Here is a 25,418-nt window from a genome sequence, read left to right on the forward strand (position 1 = left end):
GGGGGCTTTAAAGACCTTGGGTAATTTGTCCTGTCTATAGTTAAATGGCAGAATGTAGGTGTGACAAGGAACCCCAAGTACTTGACTTGAGGGAGAGAAAGGTGAGTCTTAACTGAAAATATCCTATATCCCTTGTACCCCAGAAAATTGTGTGGGCCTTGGAGACTGAGAGAGATGGGGAGCAAAGAAGTAGGTTATCTGCATATTGTAGGATGGTGGGGTGGTTAAGGTCTAGGGAGGTTAAATCCCAGGCTAGAGCTTGTCCAAAGAGGTGAGGGCTATCTCGAAACACATGGGGCAGGACAGTCCAGGTTAGATCATAGGTGCAAGTGATGTATTTAAAATCTTGTATGAAGTGTGTAGGATTAGTAGAAAAAGAGCCTATTTTGCATTTGAAGTGAGATAGATCTCCAAGAGAGAAAGGGACATGGACCTTGACCATCCCGTCTATGTGTGCCACCTCCCGGAGGGGAAAGATACCGTGGGCAGGGGGTTGAGACTGGGTGTGGGAGCGAGCATGGCTTGACATGTGTCACTCCTAAAATCCAGGACAGCTTATGTAATTGCTATGCACTTACTAGAATCAGGGAACGTGACACAACATAGATATATTATCTACTCCACACATTCAGAGTTCAGTGAATGTCTTAGCAGTGATGCTGGTTCCTGGGCCAGGACCATGTGTCTTTTAGCCATCAGGGTGCATTTTATAATTGGTACAGATTAGATTCGAACCAAGTGCTGGTTGCTTGTGCTTTACTCCTGGATAAGGTCAGTTCTTAGATTTCATTTACATCTGACAGAATATCGATTGTGCTTTGTTTTTCTAAGGCATTTTCATTTGAGACACTGGCAGATATTCTAATGAATTTCAGCTGTTTCCTTGGAGGCAAGCAGGTCAAGTTGGGGTGGTTACCTCACTGTCCCAGGAGGGAGAGACCTCTGCTGTGGGGCTCCTGGCACTTCCATTGCAGTAGACTGCTGATTGTGGTGTTTGGTGCATCATTCTGGAATTACATAGAATCAGGTTTAATGAAATAGATTAAATGACTTGTTCTAAGCCTGCCACAGCATCATGACCTTCACTAGCAGTCCAAACAAGAGCAATGATATTGCTTATATCCTCATTTTATAAACAAATACAGTATTGCTGTTTATTAGATAAATGAACAGTGTCTAGGATTTGATAGGCTCTGACAGGTCTATATGTATTTATATATGAAAGGGTTTCTGTGTTTCTGTGCCCAAAAGGGAGAGCCTGTCTAAATTCCACCTTAAATACAGCCTCAAATCCCAAGCCCAGGGAAAGAATGGGAACTATTTACTGCTTTTTGCAAAGACCTAAAAATGAGGCAGCATGTTCTGCACAGCCTCTTAGTGGTAGAAGATGTTTGTGCAGGGCCTCTGAGTGGCAGACCCTGGAACAGCTGCTGGAGGCAGGCCAAGCCCGGGGTCTACATTTGTTTCTCCTTCTGCCCTTCCCCACATTCTTTAGCTTTGAGCTATTCCTCCCCCACCCCCATTTTCTTTTTCTTTCTTTTTCTCTTTCTTTAAGGAGGTTTATTTAAAAATAATCCCACCCCACCACACCCCCAGAGGAAAATGAGCACATCCTTCCCAAAGGAGGAATCTCATTTATAGCTGTGGCTGTGTCTCAGGACACACAGGCCTCCCTTTGCATGTGGCCCAGGGGCTCCTTTAGCAGCACTTGGATACAGGGAAGAACCAAACCACTAAAAGCAAAGCCCTCCCACAGGCTACAGGAGTCTGCTGGCTGGCCCCTTTGCGTATGAAGAAACCCACACTGGGCAGTGTATGAAAAGCAAGGCCTCTGATGATGTTGGCAGATGCCAGAGAAACTGGGGAAGGTGGGTGCCCGGGTACTTCTGTGCAAGGTGCTACTGCCTTAGGGAGCCCTGCTTCCAGGGCTGTTCTGCACTTGCACACCAGGGAAAACGTCTCAGAGCCTGATGCCAAAAGCAGCGTGTCTGTGGACTCCAGGTTTGAATGTGGGATTGAGGCTGGAGGTGAAGGCAGAAGGGAGATTATCTCTGTTCTTTTAGGGCAGGAATCAGGGTCTGGTGGCCACAAGTGGTCCATCTATGCCTGGCCCAGGGAGCAGCTCCTGCTATTGACTACACTCCAGGAGCCTCTAGTTTCTAGTCAGGAAAATAGGTAGAACCAGCTCACTGGCACACTCCCAGGCTTTGCAAACAGTATGGGTGTGGTGTATGTCAGGGCTGGTATTTCCCAGTAGTTACAGTAGACCCAGTGGGTAGGTCAGTAACTGCTGTGTCCCCTATAGCTATACATGTGGCCACCCAGAAGCCAGGCTTTGTCATTCATCAGAATCAGATTGGTTGGTTCTCAACTGGGTTGGTTTTGCCTGCTAGGAGACATTTGGGCACACCTAGAAACATTTCTATGATCACAACTGGGGGCCAGGGATAGGCACTTTTGGCATCTAATGAGTAGAAACCAGGGAAGCTGTTGAACATCCTCTAATACATAGCACAGTGCCTGCAGGGACTTGTGCAGATCAGCAGTACAGAGAAATCCTGAAATGTTAAAGCCCCTGACCTGCCTTCGTTTGTACAGTTTCCTGCACTCACCCTGTGCTAGAACCAGAAGGAACTACTCCATCCACAGTCTGCCTTCTGGCCCGCATACTGCCATCTCTTTGAAATAGCCTGCTGTCATTCAGTCTTCCTTTCCGTGTTTGTATTTCTGAAGTTGTCTCTTTGTCCTTGGCAAATGGGTTTCAAGACCACTATTGGATGCCTGTGAGGTAATTCTGTAACTATATACCATAATATGTACTTTATGTATTTTCCCTATAAATATAACTTTTCTTCAGGTGACCCTAGATCACTGAACCATGACAGTGTCAAGTGGGTAGCATATATACAATGGATACGCTGAGCAGTGGGACCCTAGATCATTGAGCCATGGAAGTATCAAGTGGGTAGCATATACACAATGGCTACTCTGGACGATAGGATGACTTGTGCAGGATTTCATCATGCTACTCAGAGTAGCCTGCAATTTAAACTGTATGTTTGGTTTTGGAATTTTACATTTACTGTTCTCAGGCTGGGGTTGACAGCAGGTAACAGACTAAGGAAAGCAAAACTAAGAATACAGGGAGGCAACTGCATTTGAGTTGTTTGTTCTTATAGCATATGGCAGCATATGGGAGGCTCACCTGGAAACAGCACACACAGCCTCAGCAGCTGATTCCCACTGTGTGCTCTTAGGGTAGAGGTTGGTAGCCCTGGCAACCTTCAGAAACCCTTGGAGCTTTTCAAGAATACATAAGCACAAGGCCAAGGACCAAAGAGATTTGGGTTTGCTGCTCAGAATCATCTAGATGGTTTTACATACAGTCTTGGGGAATTCATAGAACCCTAATGTCCTTTCTCCAGTATCTAGGGGGGAGCTTCTAATGTGGGTGACAATAACCCCCACCATGCTGGAAAATAGCATTCTAGAGCAATAGCAAAGCTATTAGCAGTACGCACTGTGCACAGTATGAAGAGGGAAATTAAATTTGGATCTTGGTCTAGGGTACAGCTCAGTGGTATAGCACTTACTATGTATGAAGTCCCAAGCTCTAGTCCAGGTAAAAAAAAGAAACACAAAACAAAAAAGGCTTAGATGTTTTCTTCTTGGAGGTCATCTTTAATCCAGTTACCATAGAGGTGTCCTCAGTGGTCCTGAAAAACACCGCTTTGACCCCCACACACACACACACACCTCTCTTATGGTGGCACGAGATAGACTGGTATTCGGCTAATTTTGAAGCAGAGCAAATACCTAAGGCTTTAAAAACATGTTTAAGTTACCAGACCATGTAGCAAGGTCTTTTTTCATAAGGTCACTGTCCATGTAGATGCAAAGAAGGCCTCTTCTATTTGTATAATTTCGGGAGTTTCTCTGAAGAGTTGTATGTGTGGCAATAAAGTAACTGAGTATGTAATATTCCTACTTGAGCAGGAAAGGTCCCTAAATGACACTCGTGATAAATACTTGCTGTGGATGTTGGCTCTGTGAGGAGGAGTGGTCTTGAACTTTAGGGAGAAGCACACATGCTACTTTTCTGAGTGCCCTTTGCCAAACTCCACCACATTTTTGGGCTTGGTCCTGGGCAGCTGAGGTCAGCAGCCCATTCTGAGGCATCTTCAGATCCAAATATTGAGCTAGGCTCTGGGCAGTTCTATTTTTATTGTGTGTATGTATGTTTTTTAAACTCTGGACAGAAATGCCTCACCCACCACCCACAGGAGAACATCAGAGACTCTATGGTCTTCCACACCCCAGATTTAAAACACAGTTCACAGGGATTTCTTGTAAGTTGGGGACATAAAGTGTAAATAGATAGGAATAAATTTATTTCTCCTTATATGACCAAGATTGTTTTTTATGCCTGAACTTTCAGAATTAGTCTGTGGTTCAAAAATATGAACAGGCAGTTCCTATCAGCAAAGTGAATAACATGGAATTATTTCTGCTGAGCTGGAAGCTGCTATTTAGTTTTCTGATTTCTGTTTTTTGAAATACGGTTTTCTGTAACCCAGGATGGCCTAAACCTTGGGACCCTTCTGTCCTCAGCCTCCAGAGCACTGGTGCTCAGGCAGGCCCTCCTTGTTAGTAAGACATTCCGGAAAGGTTAGGTTTTGACCTAGGTGAAGCTTATGTTGGAGGTTAATCCGTAAGACAGGGTCAAGAGAAGGAAAATCAACTGTGGGCTTTGGGTTTGCTCCTTTTAAAAAAAAAAAATTTGAGACTGGGTCTCCCTATAGCTCCACCTGACCTGGAAAGTGCTGTATAGACCAGGCTGGCCTCCATCCATCTCAGAGATCCACCCGTCTCTTCCTCTCCATTGCTCGGATTAAAGGTGTGCACCACCACGCCTGGTCCTGGTTGCTTTTTTGTTTTAGTATCTCAGAAAGATGACAGTGCTGCCCTGCTTTGGTACTGTCGTGGCTCAGCAGAGTTGGTGGGCAGGGGACAAGTTCAGTAAGACATGTACTTACCTCTACTCTGTGCTCCAAGGATCTGAAGCCAACTCTCATTTTACCTAAAAAGTGATTCTTCTTTCTGTGGCTACCGCACAGTGTACTGGGCAGGTGTCTGTGGGTTGATCTCCTGATACCTAGAATTACCATTCTACTAGCGTCCCTTTCAGAGTGGCCTTCTGCCATGATGGGCATTATTTATCTGTTGGAATGAGAGTGGGAGGAAAAGGTTTTGCAGTGTCTGAAGGGCAGGCTCTGTCAGAAGCTTATCCAGCTTATGTTCTAGGTGCTTCTCTGTTGCCATGTTAACACACTGACCAAAGCAACCTGGGGGAGGACCAACCACAATCCATCATCAAGGGAAGCCAAGGCAGGAACTTGAAGCAGAAGGCGGGGATGAACGCTGCTCACTGGCTTACTTCCTCCTGCTTGCTCAGCTAGCTTTCTTTTACAGCCCAGGCCTACCTGCCCAGGGATGGTACCTCCCTCAGTGGACAGGCCCCTGCTATATCAATTAGCAGTTAAGCAAATGCTCCACAGACAAGGCCACCAATCTGATGGACGTAAAAGTTATCAATTGAGGGACCCCTTCTAGGTATGTCATGTTCACAGCCGTGATTATCCATCACAGTCCCCTCTTGGCCTGTCAGGAGGCCTCACCTGCCTCATCATAAAGAGATATGCACTTGAACTTGAAGTTATTTTGGAAGCATTCAGTAGGCTTTAAGAAGGTTAAGTCTTTCTCACTTTAGCCTCCACTAAGATGTTCACCAAGATTTAACTCTTGAATGTGATTTCTTTCCACAAAAAAACAAAAACAAACACTGTAGCACAGCATCTGGGGGAGGTGGAGTTCAAAGGACACAGCAAGGTGGGATGGAATCCCAGCCTGCTCTGCCCAAACTTGGTCACACTAGCAATCAAGAGCATGGAACCACAGAGCACCTTCCCACTGACTGGAGCCTGTCATCTAAGGAAGGAGTAGAGGGAGACAGTAAAAAATTTGTGTATTTTCATCTATAAACAAAACTAGTCTGTAAATAATACAGGATTCTTCCCAATCCCACTTGTAAGCAAATAAATTCTTAAAAGAAGGCAGAGATTTAGAAAATTAGAGAAAGACCAGGTTATCTCAAAAGTTTTGCTTGCTTGAGATATGTAGAAGAACAACTTTGGTTCTCATCCTTTACCAGTGTGGACATGGCATGAAGAGCAGGCTGTTCCTGGTCCAGGGCGTGCCCCTGGTTTCATATAGCATGATATTAACAATGAGTGGGAACTTAGACCTGTCTTAAATTTACTCCCCTTGAAGAAAAGTAGCTGTGAAAAGGATACAGCTTACACCTGGGACACCTTAGTGGGTAGATGTACAAAGGTATTTGGAGGGTAAAAGTTTGAGAAGGCTGCATTATACAGTATGTTGCTTCCTGTCTCCACAGTATGCGACCACGGGCTGTTCCTTGACTCTACACCATACAGAGAAGCCAGAGCACGAAGACATCTGTGAATACCGTCCCTACTCCTGCCCTTGTCCTGGTGCCTCCTGCAAATGGCAGGGGTCCCTGGAAGCTGTGATGTCCCATCTCATGCACGCCCACAAGAGCATCACCACCCTTCAGGGAGAGGACATTGTCTTTCTAGCTACAGACATTAACCTGCCAGGGGCTGTGGACTGGGTGATGATGCAGTCCTGTTTTGGCCACCACTTCATGCTGGTGCTGGAGAAGCAAGAGAAGTATGAAGGCCACCAGCAGTTTTTTGCCATCGTCCTGCTCATTGGGACCCGCAAGCAAGCTGAGAACTTTGCCTACAGACTGGAGTTGAATGGGAACCGGCGAAGACTGACCTGGGAAGCCACACCCCGGTCCATTCATGATGGTGTAGCCGCAGCCATCATGAACAGTGACTGCCTTGTTTTTGACACAGCCATAGCACATCTCTTTGCAGATAACGGGAACCTTGGAATCAATGTAACTATTTCTACATGTTGCCCATGAAGTTCCAGGAGGCTTTCATAAACCATGGAAACCATTTGGGCATAGTACTCTGTTTAATAAAGGGTTTTTTAAATAGATGTTTTATTCACTACGTCTTCCCAAGTCAGGACCCACAACTACCCTATGTTTCATTTGAACAACAACTTCCTGTCTGTCATTGATACAATTAAACTGTGATAAATGGGGTGGGCCTGTTAGTCATTCAGAGGCTGGTCTGTGATCTCAAATCAACTCTATTATTAAATTTTTATTTACTTCCTGAACAACACTTGTAAGATTGCTCAGGGCTGCTTCCCTCCTGCCTCGTTACATTGATCCTGATGTGACAAAACAAACAGTGGCTTTCATCAGATGCCTTTTGTTTTTAGGAGGCAGAAATTATTTTAATGGATTTCAAGCTGGGTGGCTGACCAGTTTATACAGAATCACCTGGAGAGCTCATCTCCAACACAGATTCAGAGAATCCATGAAGTTTAACAATCTCATCAGGTGATTCTTTTCAACAATAGTTTGGATGACTGGCTTAAATTGTGGAAGAAGGTCCAGGTTTTAAAGGTGCTCTTAAGGTTGTCCTCTACTGATACTGTTGGTCTTTCTACTATTTCCTGCCCCCAGCCTCTGCCCACCTTCATGTTGAAACCAGAACTCTAGATCCACATGAATACACTCCCAAGGTTTGGTTGCTGTCTTGTGTTTTGGGTGGGTTGTGTAGGAAAGCGGGTCTCGTGGCCTGTAGAGTTCTCACGTGATTAGCTGTTGCTCACTGTAGTGAGGGTGACCTGTTTACACATGGCTTCCCTTAGAGGCCTTCCTTGACAGTAGCTGGTGTGAAAAACTAGATCAGTGGTTAGGAAAACTTTATAACCAGTGTCACATGCTTGCTATTTAAAGGTATGTGTCAATTGTGTGGGCTTGGTTTATTGTTTTGTTTTGTTTTGGGCGGAGCACACTCACCTTAATTTTTTAATAAATTTTTTTCCAAACATGAACGTTGTACTTCATTCTCCTAGCCGAGTTGTGCGTATTGAGCATCGACTGTGCAGATGTAGTCAAGTTTCTATCATGACCTCTGGAAGTCATTTGTCCAAGGTCTGGGGTGGCCCTCATGTCTAAGCTCCTGTTTGAACTATGGGTTCTGTGGGTCTCCTTTCCAGGACTGTGCTTGCTGTCTACCAGTTCCCAAATGAGAAAATACTCAGAATCAGAAGGAAGAGGCGTGGCCAATGCTGATGCCCAGAATATTGAGGTTGATCCATGGTGCCACCCTCCCTCCTTCTAATCCCTGAGTCACAAAAGAATTCAAATCAGCCCTGAATGTCTCTCTGTGATGTGACTGTGTTAACAGAGCAGCAGGTGGAAGGGATGACTTTACAGTTGCTTTTTAAGAGAGACAACGTTGAGCATTTAGTCAGCATAGAGTCCTGGCAGGCAAGGAATTGCTAAGGTAAGCTATTCAGATAAGGTTACAGAGCGGGGCCATGTACAAAAGTAGGTGCTCACGTGTTTGGTAAATGAATAAAAACATGGTTAGCACCAGGAATGTCACATTTCAAGCTGGTATGCAGGGACATCCCTGGAAGTCATCCAGGGGCAGATGGACCCTGACCCTCAGAGGCAAGGGTTCCCTTTCTGGTCTACATGACAACCCATGCAGTCTGTGAGTATAAACTAGCCAAGCCTTTCAGCATTACTTGTGACACTATCTGACCCTTTAAGTTTTTTTTTCAATTTTTTATTAAGGTTTTGATGTGAGTATTGTTTGGATTGTTCCCACCTTCCCGTGCCCCTTCCAGGTCCTTCCATGTCCCATCCTCACGCCCTCACAGTTTCTTATCCTCTTTGATTATTGTTGCATATACATAAGATTTATAAATATATGATGCACTTAGTCCATTTATTTGTTCTTCTGTATACCTGTGTTTAGGGTTACCCCCCTTGGGATTATCTCTCGGGAAGCTAATCCCTGTAGAAGACTGATTTTCCCTCAGCATCCTTCGATTGCCTGTAGCTCTTCATCTTGGGGTGAGACCCTGTGAAATTTCCTCCATCACAGATTGGCATGTCAACTGGTTTTGTCATTATGCAAATCTTGTTAGACCGCCGTACTGTGGAGATTTCATTGACCTAGCTTCCCTATCATGTCTAGAATGCATTAAGTAGCAGCAGGTGCCTTGTTATAGCTGATGGAAGAAAGCAGGACTCCTTGGCCAACCACTAAGGAAAACAATGATATAAGACCTCTGAGCTGGAGAGATGGCTCAGAAGAGCGCATACTGCTCTCGCAAAGGAAACAAGTTTGGTTCCCAGCACCTACATCAGGAGGCTCACAACCACCTGTAACTCAACTTCCAAGGGATCTAATACCCTTTAGCCTCTGAGGGCACCTGCATGCATATGGTAGACATAAACTCATACAGGAACACATAAAAATAATAAACCTAGGTTGGGTGTGGTGGGGCACACCTTTAATCCCAGCACTTGGGAAGCACAGGCAGGCAGATCTCTGAGAGATTGGGGCCAGCCTGGTATACATATCGAATTCCAGGTCAGCTGTGGTTACAGGGAGAGACCCTATCTAATAATAATAATAATAACAATAATAATAATTTTTTTTTAAACCTGCAAGAAGAAGATAGTGGAACAAAATATTTTAAGAGTACCAGGTCAGATCTGCAGCCCAAAGAGGTAAAGTTGGTAGCAGAGAGAGTTCTAGCAGTAGAAGTCATCCTAGAATCCAGGCACACTAACTTCCTGATCCCCCTGCTTCTAGAATTTAACAAAGGAAAATAAACTTGTAGAGCAAAACTCTAAACTTTTCCAGTTACGTGGCTCCCTATAATCACTGACACTGGAAATCACCAATCATAACCTTTACTCTCTGGCTTTCTTAAAAGCATAAACTTTCTCCAGGTGTGGTGGCGCATGCCTTTAGTCTCAGCACTTGGGAGGCAGAGGCAGGAGGATCTCTGTTGAGTTCAAGGCCACCCTGGTCTACATAGTACATTCCAGGCTAGCTGGGGCAACAGGGAGACTCTGTCACACACACACACACACACACACACACACACACACACACACACACACACACACACACACACACACACACACACACACACACACACACACACACACACACACACACACACACACACACACCAAAAAAAGCATAAACTTTCTGTCAGAAAACAATCCAAAATTTCCAGGATAATCCCTGTCTCTAGGGGAAGTCAAAATGCCTCTCTATACAGCTCCAACTGCAAATGCAGTTTTAAGCATAATGACAAGTATTTGTCAAAAACCCATCTCTCTAAGCATCATGGGTTTTAAAAATATTTTGTTACTTTTATTTTATGTGTGAGTGTATTGCCTGCCTGTATGTAAGTGAAACCTTGTGCAAAGACTGTAGAGGCCAGGAGAAGGTGTCAGATCCCCTGGAACTGGAGTTACAGACCGTTGTTAGTTGCCATGTGGGTGCTGGGAATCAAACCCTGGTCTTCTGGAAGAACAGCAAGTGTTCTTAACCGCTGAGCCATCTTTCCAGCCCCAGCATCATGTTCTTTAAAAATGTAACCATAAGCTTTTCTTTTTCTTTTTCCTGTCCTTGATTAAAACCTGGCTGATGGGGCTCAGAGATTAAGAACTGCTCTTGCAGAGGACACAGTTTTGGTTCCTAGCACATATATGACTGCTAACCACCAACCAAAACTCCAGTTCCAGGGGATTCGATGCCCTCTCTTGCTTCTGCAGGCATTACACAACTTGGGTGTACTTACATACCCAAAACTCTCATAAAATAAAATTTAATTCCTGGCTGATCAAACAAAATGGTGGATTTAGCGTGTGTCATATGATGACTGATCCACTTATATAAAGTTTCTCAAAGGACTCTAGAAGAAAATATTTAATATTTAATATTACCCTTAGGATGAACCCACAGTCTTCATCAATCACACATCAACCCTGAGGTTTGTTTTTTTTAATATTTTCAGATAATCTTCCTGAGGAAACTGTCCCTGTACTAACTTCATTCAGACTCTTGGGACTTGCCAAGGGGCCAGCATTGTGACCCTAAATCGGCCTCTCTGGGTCTGAGTTTCCTAAGCGGCAGCATTATAAGGTTTATTTTCTAAATGTTTTACTGTATTAGTAAGTTCGGTGAAACAGGATATTTAACTTCAAAGTCAAGGCAGACAGGTCACACAGGCAGCCCTGGCTGGCAATGGCTGCAGAGACCTGTGAGTGAACCAGCATGTGTCTGTCAGTGTGGCAGGTGATCACACTCCAGCACCCTCCTGATTCCCACAGGTCAGAGCTGCAGGTGGTGCCTGGTGTGGAGACCATCTTTGCTTCATAGTTCGGGCCTCAGAGGCCATGTCCTTGACCTTTTGCAGAATCATGAAGCTGCCCACTGACAGTATCATTTGAAGCTTAAATTTTCTTTTCTACACATACTGAAAAAAACTATTAATAACTGAGCTACACAGAAGGCTTATGAGCAGGAAACATCTACCGGTTGAGAAGTTCTAAAGCTCCTGGGTAAGGCAATTGGGAGAGTCAGACACTGACCAGCTGAAGGGCACAGGCAGCAGACAGCTGGCTCCGGTTAGGATGTGCACATGGAGAAAGAACCCCGCCCTTGGTGGCCAACTGGCATCAGATCTCATCAACTGAGAATAACCTGGGATCCCGATAGCTCTGAACCGGAGACCAGCAGGGAGATCAAACTCTGGAGCACCTGTCATTCACTGCCATAGAGCCTAAGAACTCTACATCCCAGGGATGTACATGGCATCCACACCTGCATCCCTCCAACAAGATGACGAATCCTCAGAAGGCCTTGAGAGTATGAAGACAGGTCCTGTGCCTGTGTGGATCTCAGTGTTGTGGTTCCTCCCCACACTCCCAGGGCACTTGAGGAACACCCCCAGGTAAAAATTAGCCAGCTCTGGGACCACTAGGAGGGAGAGAGAATCAACCCAGTCAGAATGCAAAGCCAAATGTGGACAACATAGGTCTCTGATATGTGAAAGAATCAGACGCTGTCCAATACACTCAGAAACAGCATGAACTGTAAGAAAGACAAGATCCCAGCCCCATGCTTACAACTGTCAACCTGCAATTTTCAAGGACTCAGAAGTTAGTACAACCCTTTTTTTCTTTGTAGTTTTTCTCTTTCTTTCTCTCTCTTTCTCTCTCTCTCTCTCTCTCTCTCTCTCTCTTTCTTTCTTCTTCTTTGGACCTCTTGATTTCCTTTTTTCTCTACAAGTGTAGCAGGGTTTTTGCTTCACTGGTGTTTTTCAATGTTTTTATTTTTAATATTTATTATTTTTATTTTATGTGTATGAGTGTATTGCCTGCGTGTAAGTAAGTGCACCCATGTCGTGCAATGCCGCAGAGGTCAGAGGAGGGTTTCAGATTCCCCAGGAACTGGAGTTACAGACGGTTTGTAGCCACCATGTGGGTGCTGGGAATCGAACCCGGGTCCTCTGCAAGAGCAGCCAGCGCTCTTAACTGCTGAGCCATCTCTCTAACCCCTTCAATGTTTTTATTATTCCCCTACATACATTCATCTAATATTACTATGCGTTCATTATTCTGTGTGCATTTCATTATTTATGCATTCCTTTTTTATTTCCCTTGACTTCTTTTTCTCTTTTGTCCCTGTATTTTCTCTCCCCCAACACACATTTAGCAGTATCTTTTGACTTTAAATTATTGTTTTAAAAAAATATTTATTTTTATTCTCCTTATAGAGTTTATCTAATTTTTGAGCTTTTTCATTATTGAAAGATCATTTAATTTATGTGTGTGTGTGTTTGGTGTGTGTGATGTGTGTGTGAGTGCAGGTGTGCACAAGCCACAATGCATGTGTGGCATGTGTGGAAATCAGGTCAGCTTTGGGGGATTTGGTTCTTGCCTCCTCCCTTGATGAGGTAGAATCTTATTTCTGTTGCTGTGCTATGTACTCCAGGCTAGATAGGGAAATTCTCCTGTCTCTTCCTCTCATCTCCCCATGGGAATGCTGGAGTTGCAGGTGCCCACCACTGCATCCAGCTCTTTACATAGATTGAAGGACTTGAACTCAAATTGTGAAGCTTCAGTGGTTGGTGCTTTCACTCAATGAGTTGTCTCACCCCTTTTTGAAACTTTTTTATTTAAAAAATCTTTTTATTTTATGAGTGTATTGCCTGCATGTATGTAACTTAACCATGTACATAAAGTGCCCACAGGGGCCAGAAGAGGGTATTGGCCTAAATCCCTGGAACTGGATTTATGGATGGTTGTCAGCCACGATGCGGGTTCTGGGTCCTCTGGAAGAACAGCAAGTGCTCTTCACTGTTGAGCCATCTCTCCAGCCCTGACTTTGTCTTTTTTCTAATCTCTTACTCTTTTCTCTTCCCTGCCATAATATTTTTCCCACTCCCCTTCTTCCCTCTTTTATTTGCCTCTATTCTCTCCTTTCCCTGTCCCCTTCCTTTATCTCATTTATTTACTGTTTGCACATTTACCATAAATGGTTTTCAACTCCATAGTATGTTGTATAGCAGCTTGACAGCTGATATATTACTGACTATAACTGACATTAAGTGTAGTTGTATATCATGTGTGGTTGGATTTTGTTGCTACAGTAGCTGTTTCCTCCCCACTGAGTAGCACTGGAAATTGAGCCCTGAACAGTTGACTGCTCAAGGGTTGGGGTGCTTGTTCCTGCCTGTATTCCCAGCGTTTGGGGGATGGAGGCCAGAGGATCAAACTTCAAGGTCATCCTCAGTTCTGTGCATTTGAGACCAGCCTGGGTTACATGAGATCTTGTCTCAACAACAAGAATAATGCAAAGCAGACCACTTACCAGGATTGCCTTTTCCTCAATAAAACCAGGAAAGAGAGCCAAACCAAAAGACGCAAAACTTGCATCACAGACACAAGAAACAGGAGAAGGGACGGCAATCCGGCTCTTCAAAAAGACCCTCAACTGCTGAGCTCAAAGACACTGAGATGATTAACTGTCAGGTGAAGGTTTCAAAAGTTTTCTGGTAAAATGGTCAATGACCTCGAAGAGGATTCAAACAAGCAAATGATTCAGGACCTGGAGGAGAAGAAGCACTGAGAGTCAGCAAAATGGATAAGAACAAAGGCAATACAGATGAAAACAATCATCAGTGTGGAAGTGAAATCCAGCAAGGAAATTAAGATTTTTGAAAAAAAACACGAGTGTTGGAAATTAAAAACTCAATGAATCAGATAAAAAATAGCGAAAAATGTCACCAATAGGCTTTACTAAACAGAGGAAAGACTATTGGGGACAGGGACAGAGGGCTAGGCTGATGAAATATTACATTCAAACATCAATAAGGAAAAATAAATAACTATGACGATGATATCCAAGAACTCTGGGACACAAGCTACCAACCCTAAGACTCCATAGGATAGAAGACAGAGCTAAGATAAACCCTAAAGGCATAAGCAATATATTCAAAGAAATTAGAGCAGAAATTTCTCCAAATCCAGAGAGAGACAGTCAAATACAAGAGGCATTTGGAACCTGAAATAGGCATATGACCAGAGAAGATCCTATCCATGGCACAGTCGAGATGTCAACAACGCAGAGCAAAGAATCTATATTAAAAGCTGTAAAAGAAAAGTACCAACTTCTCTACAAAGGCAAATATATCAGAACACATCAGATATCTAATCAGCAATCCTAATGGCCAGAAAAGTAAGAGATGATCTATTTTAGGCCCTGAAAGTTTAATAAGTAACTGCCAACCAAGAGTGCTATATCCAGCAAAGCTATCTTTTAAAATTTGCCAGTGCTGCAGAAGATAGTAAAGGAATACTACAAGAGGAATACTACAATACTACATGAGAGGAAGGCAGTCTCAATCAGGAGATCACAGGAAAGCATAAGTTTCATGAGAGGAATAGATGAACAGGACAGCTAGGAAGGAATTAACCATGACCAACACCGTAACCCAGCAAATAGCTGGTAATAGTGGGGAGGGGTAAAGAACGATAATCCAACCAATCAGAAGAATCAACATCTCAATAATAACTCTAAATGTAGATGACTTCACCTCATCAATGAAAGGGTGTAGAATGGCTGACTCTATTAGAAATCTAGATCCAACCATCTGCTGTCTCCAAGAAGCACACTACGCTGGTAAAGGCACCCATAGGCCTTTACCCATAGCTAATCTAGCATCTGATAAAAGTAAACTTCAAACCAAGATTCAGCAACAGGGACAAAGAAAGCCACTATAGATTCTGCTCACACTGTTCCGTAGTTGTTAGTCGAGAAGATACAACGGGATGAAGAGATGGCTCAGTGATTAAGAGCACTGACTACTCTTGCAGAGGACCCAGGTTCGGTTACCAGTAGCCACATGGCAGCTAACAACCATCCTTAACTCCAGTTCCAAAGGATCTGACACCTTTTTCTGACCTACCTCCAGGGGAATTGCATGATATGGGTGCATTTACACACATGCAGGTAATACACTCATATACATAAAATAAAAATAATAAAATATTTTTGAAAGATAGAACAATTATAAATATACAGTACATATATTTGGGGCTCCCAAGTTCATAAAATAAATATTACTGGACATAGGAGTTAAAATATGTTCTGATATAGTAACAGTGAGTAATTTCAATATCCCGTACTCATCTCTAGATAGGTCACCTAAACAGAAAATCATAAAAGAAACCCCAAAGTTAAAATATACCATAGACCAAATGGCTTTAATGGCTACATACAGAATATCCCATCCAATAGAAAGAGAGTACATACTCTTTTCAGCAACTCATGGAACTTTGTCTAAAATAGACCACATTCTAGTACAAAAATCGACTCTAATCAATTATAAAAAAAATTAAATTATCTCTATATCTTATCAGATTATAGTATAATAAAACTAGAAATCAATGTTTGGAAACTGCACAAACCCATGGAGCCTGGACAGTGCACTCTTTGTTTGTTTGTCTATTGTCTATTTGTTTGTTTGTGACAAGAGGACCCTGTCTCAAAAAAAATCAAACAAACAAAATTGGAGATTAAAAAAGCGGAGGTTACTACAGATTCTGGTGAAATACAGTAGGATCATTAGGGAGTATTTTGAAAACTTGTATTTCACAAAACTGGAAAAATCTAGAAGAAATTAATAAATTCCTAGACATATATAACCTACCAAAACTGAACCAAGAAGTCATAAGCAACCTAAACAGACCCACAGCAATCAGTAAGATTGAAACAATATATAAAGTGTCACTACAAAGGGAAAATAAAACCCAGGACCACCTGGATTCACTGCCATATTCTACTAAACCTTTGAAGAGGATCTAACACCAGTACTCCTCAAACTGTTCATAAAATAGAAAGGGAAGGATCACCACCAAACTCACTTTACAAAGTCAAGAATTACCCTGATACCAAAACTGGATAAGGACACAAGAAAGGAAACTATAGACCAATTTTGCTGATGACCATAGATGCAAAAACTTTCAATAAAACTCTTGCAAACTTAATTCACAAACAAATTAAGATGATTATAACACTATGACCAAGTTGGTGTTATTCTAGGGATGTAAGGTTGATACAACATAGAAAAATCAATATGTATCAGGGCTGGAGAGATGGCTCAGCAGTTAAGAGCACTGACTTCTCTTGCAGAGGATCCAGGTTGGATTCCCAGCACCCACATGGTGGCTACAAACCATCCTTAACTCCAGTTCCAGGGGAATCCGATTCCCTCTTCTGACCTTTGCAGCATTGCATGACACAGGTGCACTCACATACATGTAGGAAATACACTCATACACATAAAATAATTTTAAAAAACAAGTATAATTCAAAACATAAGTAGACTTAAGAACAGAAATCACAGGATTATCTCAATTGATACACAAAAGGCTTTTGACAAAATTCAACATCCCTTCATGTAAAATCTACGAAGAGACTAGGAACAAAAAGAATGTACCTGAACATAATAATAGCTATATGTGACAAGCTTAGAGTCAATATCATATTAAATGGAGAAAACCCAAGAGCATTTCCTCTAAAATCAGGAACGAATTGTCAGGAACGAGTAGGCACTAGTAGCCCCACTCTTATTCTAAACAGTGCTCAAAGTCTTAGCTAGAGCAAAGAGACAAGAAAGAGAAATAAAAGGGATGCAAAATATGAAAGAAAAAAGTCAAATGATTCCTATTTATAGATGACATGATCCTATATTTAAAAGTCCCCCAAAGACTCCAACAGAAAATTTTTAGACCTCATAAACACTTTGAACAAAGTAGCAGGACACAAAATCAACGAACAAAAATCAGTAGTTTTTCTACAGATCAATAACAGACTTGCTGAGAAATGAAACAAAACCTAGGAATAAACCCAACCAACAAAATGAAAGAACTCTACAACAAAAACTTTAAAACACTGAAGACAGAAATTGAAGACACTAGAAGATGGAACAACCTCCCATATTCACAGATTAGCAGACTTAATGTAGTGAAAATGGCTATATTACCAAAAGCAATCTATAGATTTGGTGCAATCTGCATTGAAATTCCAATGACATTCTTCATAGCATTGGATTAATAACCTCAAAATTCATGCAGAATTACAAAAGATCCTGAATAGCCAAAATACTCTTTAGCAGAAAGAGCAATGCTGGGGGTATCACAATACTGATCTCAAGTTATACTACAGAACCATAGTAACCAAAATAGCATGATATTGGCACAAAAACAAACACGTAGAGCAATGGATAAGAATAGAGGACCCGGAGATAAAGCCATAGGTACAGCCACGCTGTTTTTGACAAGGCTTTCAAAGACGTACGTTGGGAAAAAGACAGCGCATTAACAAATGGTACTGGGGACACTAGACCTCCACAGGCAGAACTAAATGAGTCACATCTCTCACTCTACAGAAAAATGAATTCAAGATGAATCAAAGACCTTTTCTATTTTGTGTTTATTTATTTATTTATTTTTGGACAAAGTTATATGTAGCTCATGCTGGTCTTTAACTTGCTCTGTGACTATGAGGCTGGACTTGAACTCTTTTTTTTTTTTTTTTTTGGCCTTTTTGAGACAGGGTATGCCTGTAGCCCCAGCTGTCCTGGAACTATGTAGACCAGGCTGGCCTTGAACTCACAGAGATTCACCTGCCTCTGCCTCCCAAGTGCTGGGATTAAAGGTGTGCACCACCAAGCCCAGCTGGACTCAAACTCTTGATTCTCCTATCTCCACTTTCCAAGTGCTGGGATGACAGGGCTATACCACTATGTTTGGGACTCAATGAAAGGCCTTAATGTAATGTCTGATACCTTGAAACTGTTAGAGGGAAATATAATTACCTTCAAGACATAAGTATAGACAAGAATTTTTTCAAAAGGACTCCAGTAGCACAGGAAATATTCCCAAGAATCAACAAATGGGATTATGTGATATTAAAAAGCTTCTAAATGCCAAAGGAAACAATTAACAGTGAAAAGACAAGCCCACAGGATGGAAAACAATCATTGTCAGTCAGGGCATTAAAATCTTATAAAATATATAAAGAACTGCAAAAATTAAATACCTCAAATCCAAATCACAGGAGCAACGAATGGAGCAATGAGCTGAATAGACAGCTCTTGACAGAAGGAATCTGAATAGCCAATAAGTACTTGAAAAAGTGTTTACAGTATTCTTAGCTATCAGGGAAATGCAAATTAAAATTGCTTTGAGGGCTGGTGAGATGGCTGAGAAGGCAAAGATGTTTGCCGTCAAGCCAGACCACCTAAGTTCAGTCCCTGGGACCCACATAGAGAAAGGAGAGAGTGGGTGTCCTGGCATATATACACATACTACAGTTTTAAAAACTGCTTTGAGATTCCATCTCACCCCAGTTAGAATGGTTATCATCATTTCTTTTGGTTTTTTATTGAGTTTTTCTGTATCTTATATGAACAATTTAATCATCTTTATACCTTTCCCAACTCTCCCATAGCCCCCCCCACTGAATTTCATGCATTCTGTCATTTGTGTTAAGGCCTATCGAGTCAAATTGGTGTCACCAGACATCCCTCAGTGCAAGTTCATTCACTGAGGTCTAGTTAGCCTATGTAGAGTCCCTCCCTTTAAGAAAATCAGCTCCCTCCTGCAGTCACTGCCAGTGGTGGCCACTCCTCCGTTCTCGTGGGTGCCACTCCTTCATTCTCACGGGTGTCAAGGCTGCTCCTCTGCTCACTCTGGGCTGAGGCCGCTCTTCTTTCTGCCTGCCCTGGGCTGAGGCGGCTCCTCTGCCCACCCTGGGCTGAGGCAGCTCTTCTGCTTGCCCTGTGCTGCCTCCTGTCGCCGCTGCTTCTGCCCAGTCCCAGACCCCAGGGCTGGTGAGGAGACTGTGTCAGCGGAGCCGCATTCAGACACAGGAGACCAGGTTCAGTGACACAAATCTGGTTTATTGCAGGAAGGCACAAGCTTATATAGGGGTAGTGGTCTAATCACAGCACAGCAAGTAGGATACCTCATTAGCATAACAGGTTTAGCGTCCTATCACAGTACAGCAAGTAGGATACTTTATTAGCATAACAAACTTAGCATCCTATTAGCATAACAGACTTAACATCCTATCACAGAATAGCGGGTAGGATGCCTCATTAGCATATTGGGTTTCAGATTACAGAGCCTGGATTCCTGGAAACCACATGACCCTGACTGTTGCAATATATAAGTGTTGCAATTTTGGCTCAAGCCTGTCTCCCACACCCTCCCAGCACTTGATGGTAAGACCTGCTGCTGAAGACAGGACAAATACTTTGGACACAGGATTGGAGCAACGAAGCTGGAACTGACCTGAAAGCCACCCCTCCCAAAGGCTCACTCTCATAGCTTTGGAGAGCACTATGCAAACTGGTAAGGGAAATCATCAATCCATGGTCCAATCCCAGCTTCAAGGCCTAAAAACCAGCACAGCAAACAACATTGGTGCAGCAGTGACACTTTATCTTGGGGGTAATCAACAGCTACCTAACCGGACTTAAAGCCTACTCAATGGGAGGAAACTCATGTGTGTTACTGTAAACCTAGCCAAATACACATAGCTGGAGAGGTCATACAGTTTAGAGAAACCTCCAAGGTTGTCACATTTCTAGACAAATTTAATCTCTTACTATGTGCAAAATATGGGTCCTCAAATCTATAGACAAGTATCCCAATCACCACCCATCAAAGAAGCTTCTTCTTCAAGAGAAAGATAATTATAGAATTATAGAATCACATATAGTGATTGTCTGTGAACTGCCCAAGCCTAAGTGGTACATCTAGGATGTAACCGCTACACCTAAGGCTCATGGAACATAGAACAAGGGATGAAGAGAACACTAATGCATCTTTCAGTTCTCATCAACAAAGCTCCCTCATGCAACAGAGGACAAGGAATGCAAAAGGTCACAAATGGCCAAAATGCAGAGAATAAGAGTGTGCAGAGTATGAGTCCTTGAGTTTGCATGGGTCTTGTACATGCTGATACCATTGCTGTAGGTTCATATGAGAAGGTCCCGGGAGACTGTAGAACTCTTCCACATGGTCATGTACCTCCCCTGGCTCTTACAATCTTTCTGCCCCCTTTTCTGCAATGGTCCCTGAGCCCTGGGTGGGTAGAGTTTAATATAGGAGTCCTGTCCAGGGACCCACATCCCATATTCTTCAGACTCTTATTCTCTACGCTTTGGCCATTTGTATCCTTTTGTGTTCATGGCCCTCTGTTACATGAGGGAGTTTTGCTGATGAGAATTGAGAGATACCTTAATGTTCTTTCTACCCCTTGTTCCACTATGTTCTATGAATCTCAGGTGTAGAGGTTGTATTGTAGAAGTGTCACATAGGGTTGGCCAATTCACAGACAATCTCTGTGTGTGACCAATTGTGGAACTCTATAATTCTGTTGCAAAAGAAGCTTCTTTGATGAGTGGTGACTGGGATACTTGTCTGTAAATATAAGGATGCATATTTTGTACATAGTAAGAAATTACATTTGTCTAGGAATGTGACAGCCTAAGGGCTTTCTCTAATATATGACCTCTCTATCTATGTGTATTCGGCTAGGTTTACAGTACCATACATGAGTTTCCTCCCATTGAGTAGGCTTTAAGTCAAATTACGTAGCTGTTGATTACCCCAAGATAAAAGTGTCACTACTTCCCCAATATAGTTTACTGTGCTGGTCATTATTGTGGTTATTAGGCCTTAAAGTTGGAGTTGAACTGTGGCTTGATGTTCTCCCTTAGCAGCTTGCATAGTGCTCTCCAAATCTACGAGAGCTAGCCTTCAGGAGTGGTGGCTTTCAGGTCAGTTCCCGCTCCATTGCTCCAAATCTTACATAGTTGGAGAGGCCATACAGCTTAGAGCAGTCAGGGTTGAGAGTCACTGACCTAGTTCAACCCCATCACTTTACTGTCTCTTATTTTTCGCTCATTGTATACGGCAGCCAAACTAGTGAAATAACCTGGCAAATAGATAAAATGAGTCCAGACTTTGGAGAGAAATAGCTCAAAATGTGGATCCTGATTCTGTCACCTACTTGCTTCGTTTATTTAGGCAGTAGCCTAATTAGGCCATTTGTCAAAAGGATAGAGTACCTACACACACACCTCAGAGGGTCACTATGAGGCTCACACACACCAAGCCCTGCAGTGAAGATGTCAGCACAATTGAGGACTCCAACTGACAACTGTTCTAACTGCCTTTGTCAGATGGCTTTTGGAAGCACAAAGGACCAAGGCATCAACAATCCCTCCCCAGAAGATTTTCCAAGGTGGAGACAATATATTGACATAGCTTTTGCTGAAACAAGCATATGAAGCATCTTCATGAATTTGACCACTCTGGATTGCTTTGCATTTAAATTTAGAAATGAATTGGAAAGGGATCTCAGGGACACAAGCATTTTCTCTTCCTATAGAACAGCACTTGGTGACAACTGTGTGGCAGGTGTTTCCACACACTCTATGTGTAGCAACCCTGGAAGGGAGATAAGCATGTGAAGGAGGCAAAGCAGCTTTTGAGAAGCTTAGACAGGAGCCCATCCTTGTCCTGCAGGTGAAAGCTGAAGGTCTGGATCTCCCTCAAGGTAAAATGGGAAGTTACTGGAGAGTTCTTAAGAAGGAACAGAAGTAAACTGCTGGAGGGTTTTATTCCCCAGTAAACTGCTGATATCCAGGTTCCCTTAAAGCCTGGACAAAATGTTCCTGAGGTCTGGGAAACTCCTGACAGGCAAGCTGAGACCGTCCTACTTCCTGATCCCAATCTCTAGTACAGTGACTGAAACGCAGAAGGCAGAGTTTCCATTACCCTGGACTACGGATGGCTCCCTGAGTCTTCAATTACAGTGGCTTCTTCTGACATTGTGGGCAGAGATGGCTGCCCTCCTTGATCAGCCCACTGAGGGACCAGAAGAGAGAGCTCTGACTGGGTGTGCTCTTTTCTGTCCCTTGTCTCCTCAATTTGCTTCTCCACAGTTTGGTACATACCTGTCAATGCCTCTGTGGTCTTGTGCTTTTCCATCTCTTACAAAACGCTTTGAGGTGAGTGACATCATTCCCATTAGTAAGTGAAGGAAGTGAGTCTCAGAAGGACAAAGTAACTGGCCAAAAGTCACACAAATTGCAAGCAGTGAAAATGGGATTTAAACACAGGCCTGGGACCCACCTACCTGCCTGTAAATGTGATTAAGTCACGAACTCTGTAGTCTGGCAGAAATCCAAAAACGTAAGGTGCATGCGCAAGTTATGGTAACACAAAATACTCAACTACACCTACATCATTAGAAAGCAAGTTAAGGCAGGAACACACAAACTGCTATGGGTTCAGGAGAATTGAAAATGCTTTCTCAAGGAAGGAGGCAGTGTGAGCACTGGACCTTGAGTACTGGGTAGGATCTTGCAGGACTCTCTGCTTCTGATTTACTTTAATAATTAGCATTGACAAGATGTATAACTTTTTATTTCCTAAACTTTCAAAAGAAGAAGGAAAGACTGATATAATGAATTTGCTGTGACATCATCAACTCCCACAGTTACCAACACTTTGGCAGGCTCGCTTGCTTAATCTGTATCTCCACCTCCGTCCATGTGTGGATTCTTTACATGTCAATTCAAGCATCATATCATTCCATCTGTATACATTCTAATATAGAATATTTAAAGATTGGAACTTTAAAGTGTCCTGTTACCATTCCTTTTTGCTACTTTGCTTTTTATCCATATTGTGTGGCCCAGGATGGCCTTGTGCTCAGCATGTAACTGAAGATGACCTTGAATTTCTAATCTTCCTGCCTCCACCTCCCAGGTACTAGGATTACAGGCATGTGCCACCATGCCCTGTTTACACAGAGCTTGGGATCAAACCCAGGACTTCATACATAGTAGGCAAGTACTCTACCAGCTGAACTACACCCCTGACCCTCTATTCTTTTTTAAAATTTTTATTTATTTATTTATATTTTATGTGTATGCGTGTATTGCCTGCAAGTAGGTAAGTGCACCTGTGTCGTGCAATGCCCGTGGAGGTCAGAAGAGGCTGTCAGATCCCCTGGGACTGGAGTTACGGACAGTTTTTAGCTGCCATGTGGGTGCTAGGATTCAAACCTGGGTCTTCTGCAAGAACAAGCAGTGTTCTTAACCACTGAGCCATCTCTCCAGCCCCAACCCTCTATTCTTACTCCTGTTAAAATCAATAATAATTCCTTAATGAAATTAAAAATTCAGTGTTCACATTCCCCTGGGTGCTGTATGGTCTGTTTGTTCTGGGATCCATATACAAAATCTTTACCTGATAGCCAATGAAATGGCTATGTCTTTTTTTAATCTATGCATTTTCCCTCTATCCCTTTACTTTTCTTGAAATTGCTTATTGAAAAGTCCAGGTCTGCTATAACAAGAGTTTCCAACAGTCTCATCAAATCCCACAGAACATCAGGATTCCTCTTCCCCCTATTTTTAGTTACGAAAGGAGGCATGACTGGATTCAGGTTTGATTTTTTTTTTTTTTCACAAGAACATTTCATGGATGGAGGTGATGGTAATGCTCCTATAACAAAAGAGCGTATCTGCCTTCCTCTGTCTGCCTCCCTGTGTCTGAGTATCCCTGTGTCTGCTTCCCTGTGTCTGGGTCTCTCTCTGTCTGCCTCCCTGTGTCTGGGCCTCTCAGTTTCTATGTCTATCTCTTTTGATGATGATGTCAAACATTGATGGTCTATATTCATTTATTAGGGATTACAGCTTTGGAAGAGGGTGTCCATCCCTGGCATTGAGCTTTTGCTTTGCTAGCCTACTGTGTCTAGTAGAGGCAATGTCCCCCCATTATAAGGTAACTCCTCTTAATCTCCTTTTATTTTTATTTTTTTCTTTTTGGTCTTTTTGAGACAGGGTCTCCCTGTAGCCCCAGCTGGCCTGGATTCACTATGGAGACCAGGCACAAACTCATAGAGATCTGCCTGCCTCTGCCTCCCAAGTGCTAGGATTAAAGGCCACCATGCCTGCCTTAATCTCCTTTTATAGTGAATATATGTATACTTTAAGAAGCTTCTAGCCTGGCATGGTGGCACACGCCTTTAATCCCAGCACTTGGGAGGCAGAGGCAGGCAGATCTCTGTGAGTTCAAGGCCAGCCTGGTCTACATAGCGAGTTCCAGGACAGCTGGGGCTACAGGGAGACCCTGTCTCAAAAAGACAAAAAAAAAAAAAAAAAAAAAAAAAAAAAAAGAAGAAGCTTCTATAGTGGTAGGTTTCTGTGTGGCTTTTTCTAAAAGCCTTTAATATTAGTTATCCCCTTCTCTTCCCAGTCCTCTCATTCCCCACCCCAACTAACCCCTTTGTACTCTATTACTTGCCTTTTACCATTTATAACACTGCATTCCATCTCCCCTCCCATGAATCCCCACCACCATGTCTTGCTTGGCCAGTTGTTTTCTGACCGCTCTGGATTTTCCAGTTGAAACATGTATATCTAAGAATTCAAAGCTAGCATACAGTTATGAGCAAGAACATGTGACATTCATCTTTGGGGGTCTGGGTTACCTCATGCAGGATGACTGTTTCCAGTTCCATCCATTTACCTGCAAATTTTGTAGTTTTGGGTTTTTTGACAGCTAAATAATATCCCATTGTATAAATGTACCACACTTTCATTATTCATTCATCAATTGATGGACATCTAGGCGGATTTAGGTCTGCTTCATAAGACTGACTCCATATCTGACATTGGTATCATACCTAGGACTATGTGGATAGACAGGCTACAGGCCATAGGGGAGAGCCTAGTACTATTATTCTGATAAATAGATATAGTATTAAAATGACTCCTAATGACTTGATACACCCATAGAGTAGTGCATCTCTCAACTCTCACAAGAGAAGTTT

At 42.8% G+C, this 25,418-nt stretch overlaps 1 protein-coding gene across 1 annotated transcript in view; it reads left to right on the forward strand.

The window, feature by feature from the left end:
- The window catches only part of Siah2 (siah E3 ubiquitin protein ligase 2), a 27,849-nt gene extending 19,849 nt beyond the window's left edge, over nucleotides 1-8,000 (forward strand). Inside the window, exon 3 of the mRNA XM_008845023.2 lies at nucleotides 6,458-8,000. Within this exon, the coding sequence (XP_008843245.1) occupies nucleotides 6,458-7,015 (558 nt within the window). The 3' untranslated portion in view covers nucleotides 7,016-8,000. The remainder of the gene's footprint in view (nucleotides 1-6,457) is intronic.
- The last annotated feature ends 17,418 nt before the right edge of the window (nucleotides 8,001-25,418 follow it).

The sequence above is a fragment of the Nannospalax galili genome, unplaced genomic scaffold (genome assembly GCF_000622305.1).
Source record: "Nannospalax galili isolate Female #2095 unplaced genomic scaffold, S.galili_v1.0 scaffold351, whole genome shotgun sequence".
NCBI classification, from domain to species: domain Eukaryota; kingdom Metazoa; phylum Chordata; class Mammalia; order Rodentia; family Spalacidae; genus Nannospalax; species Nannospalax galili.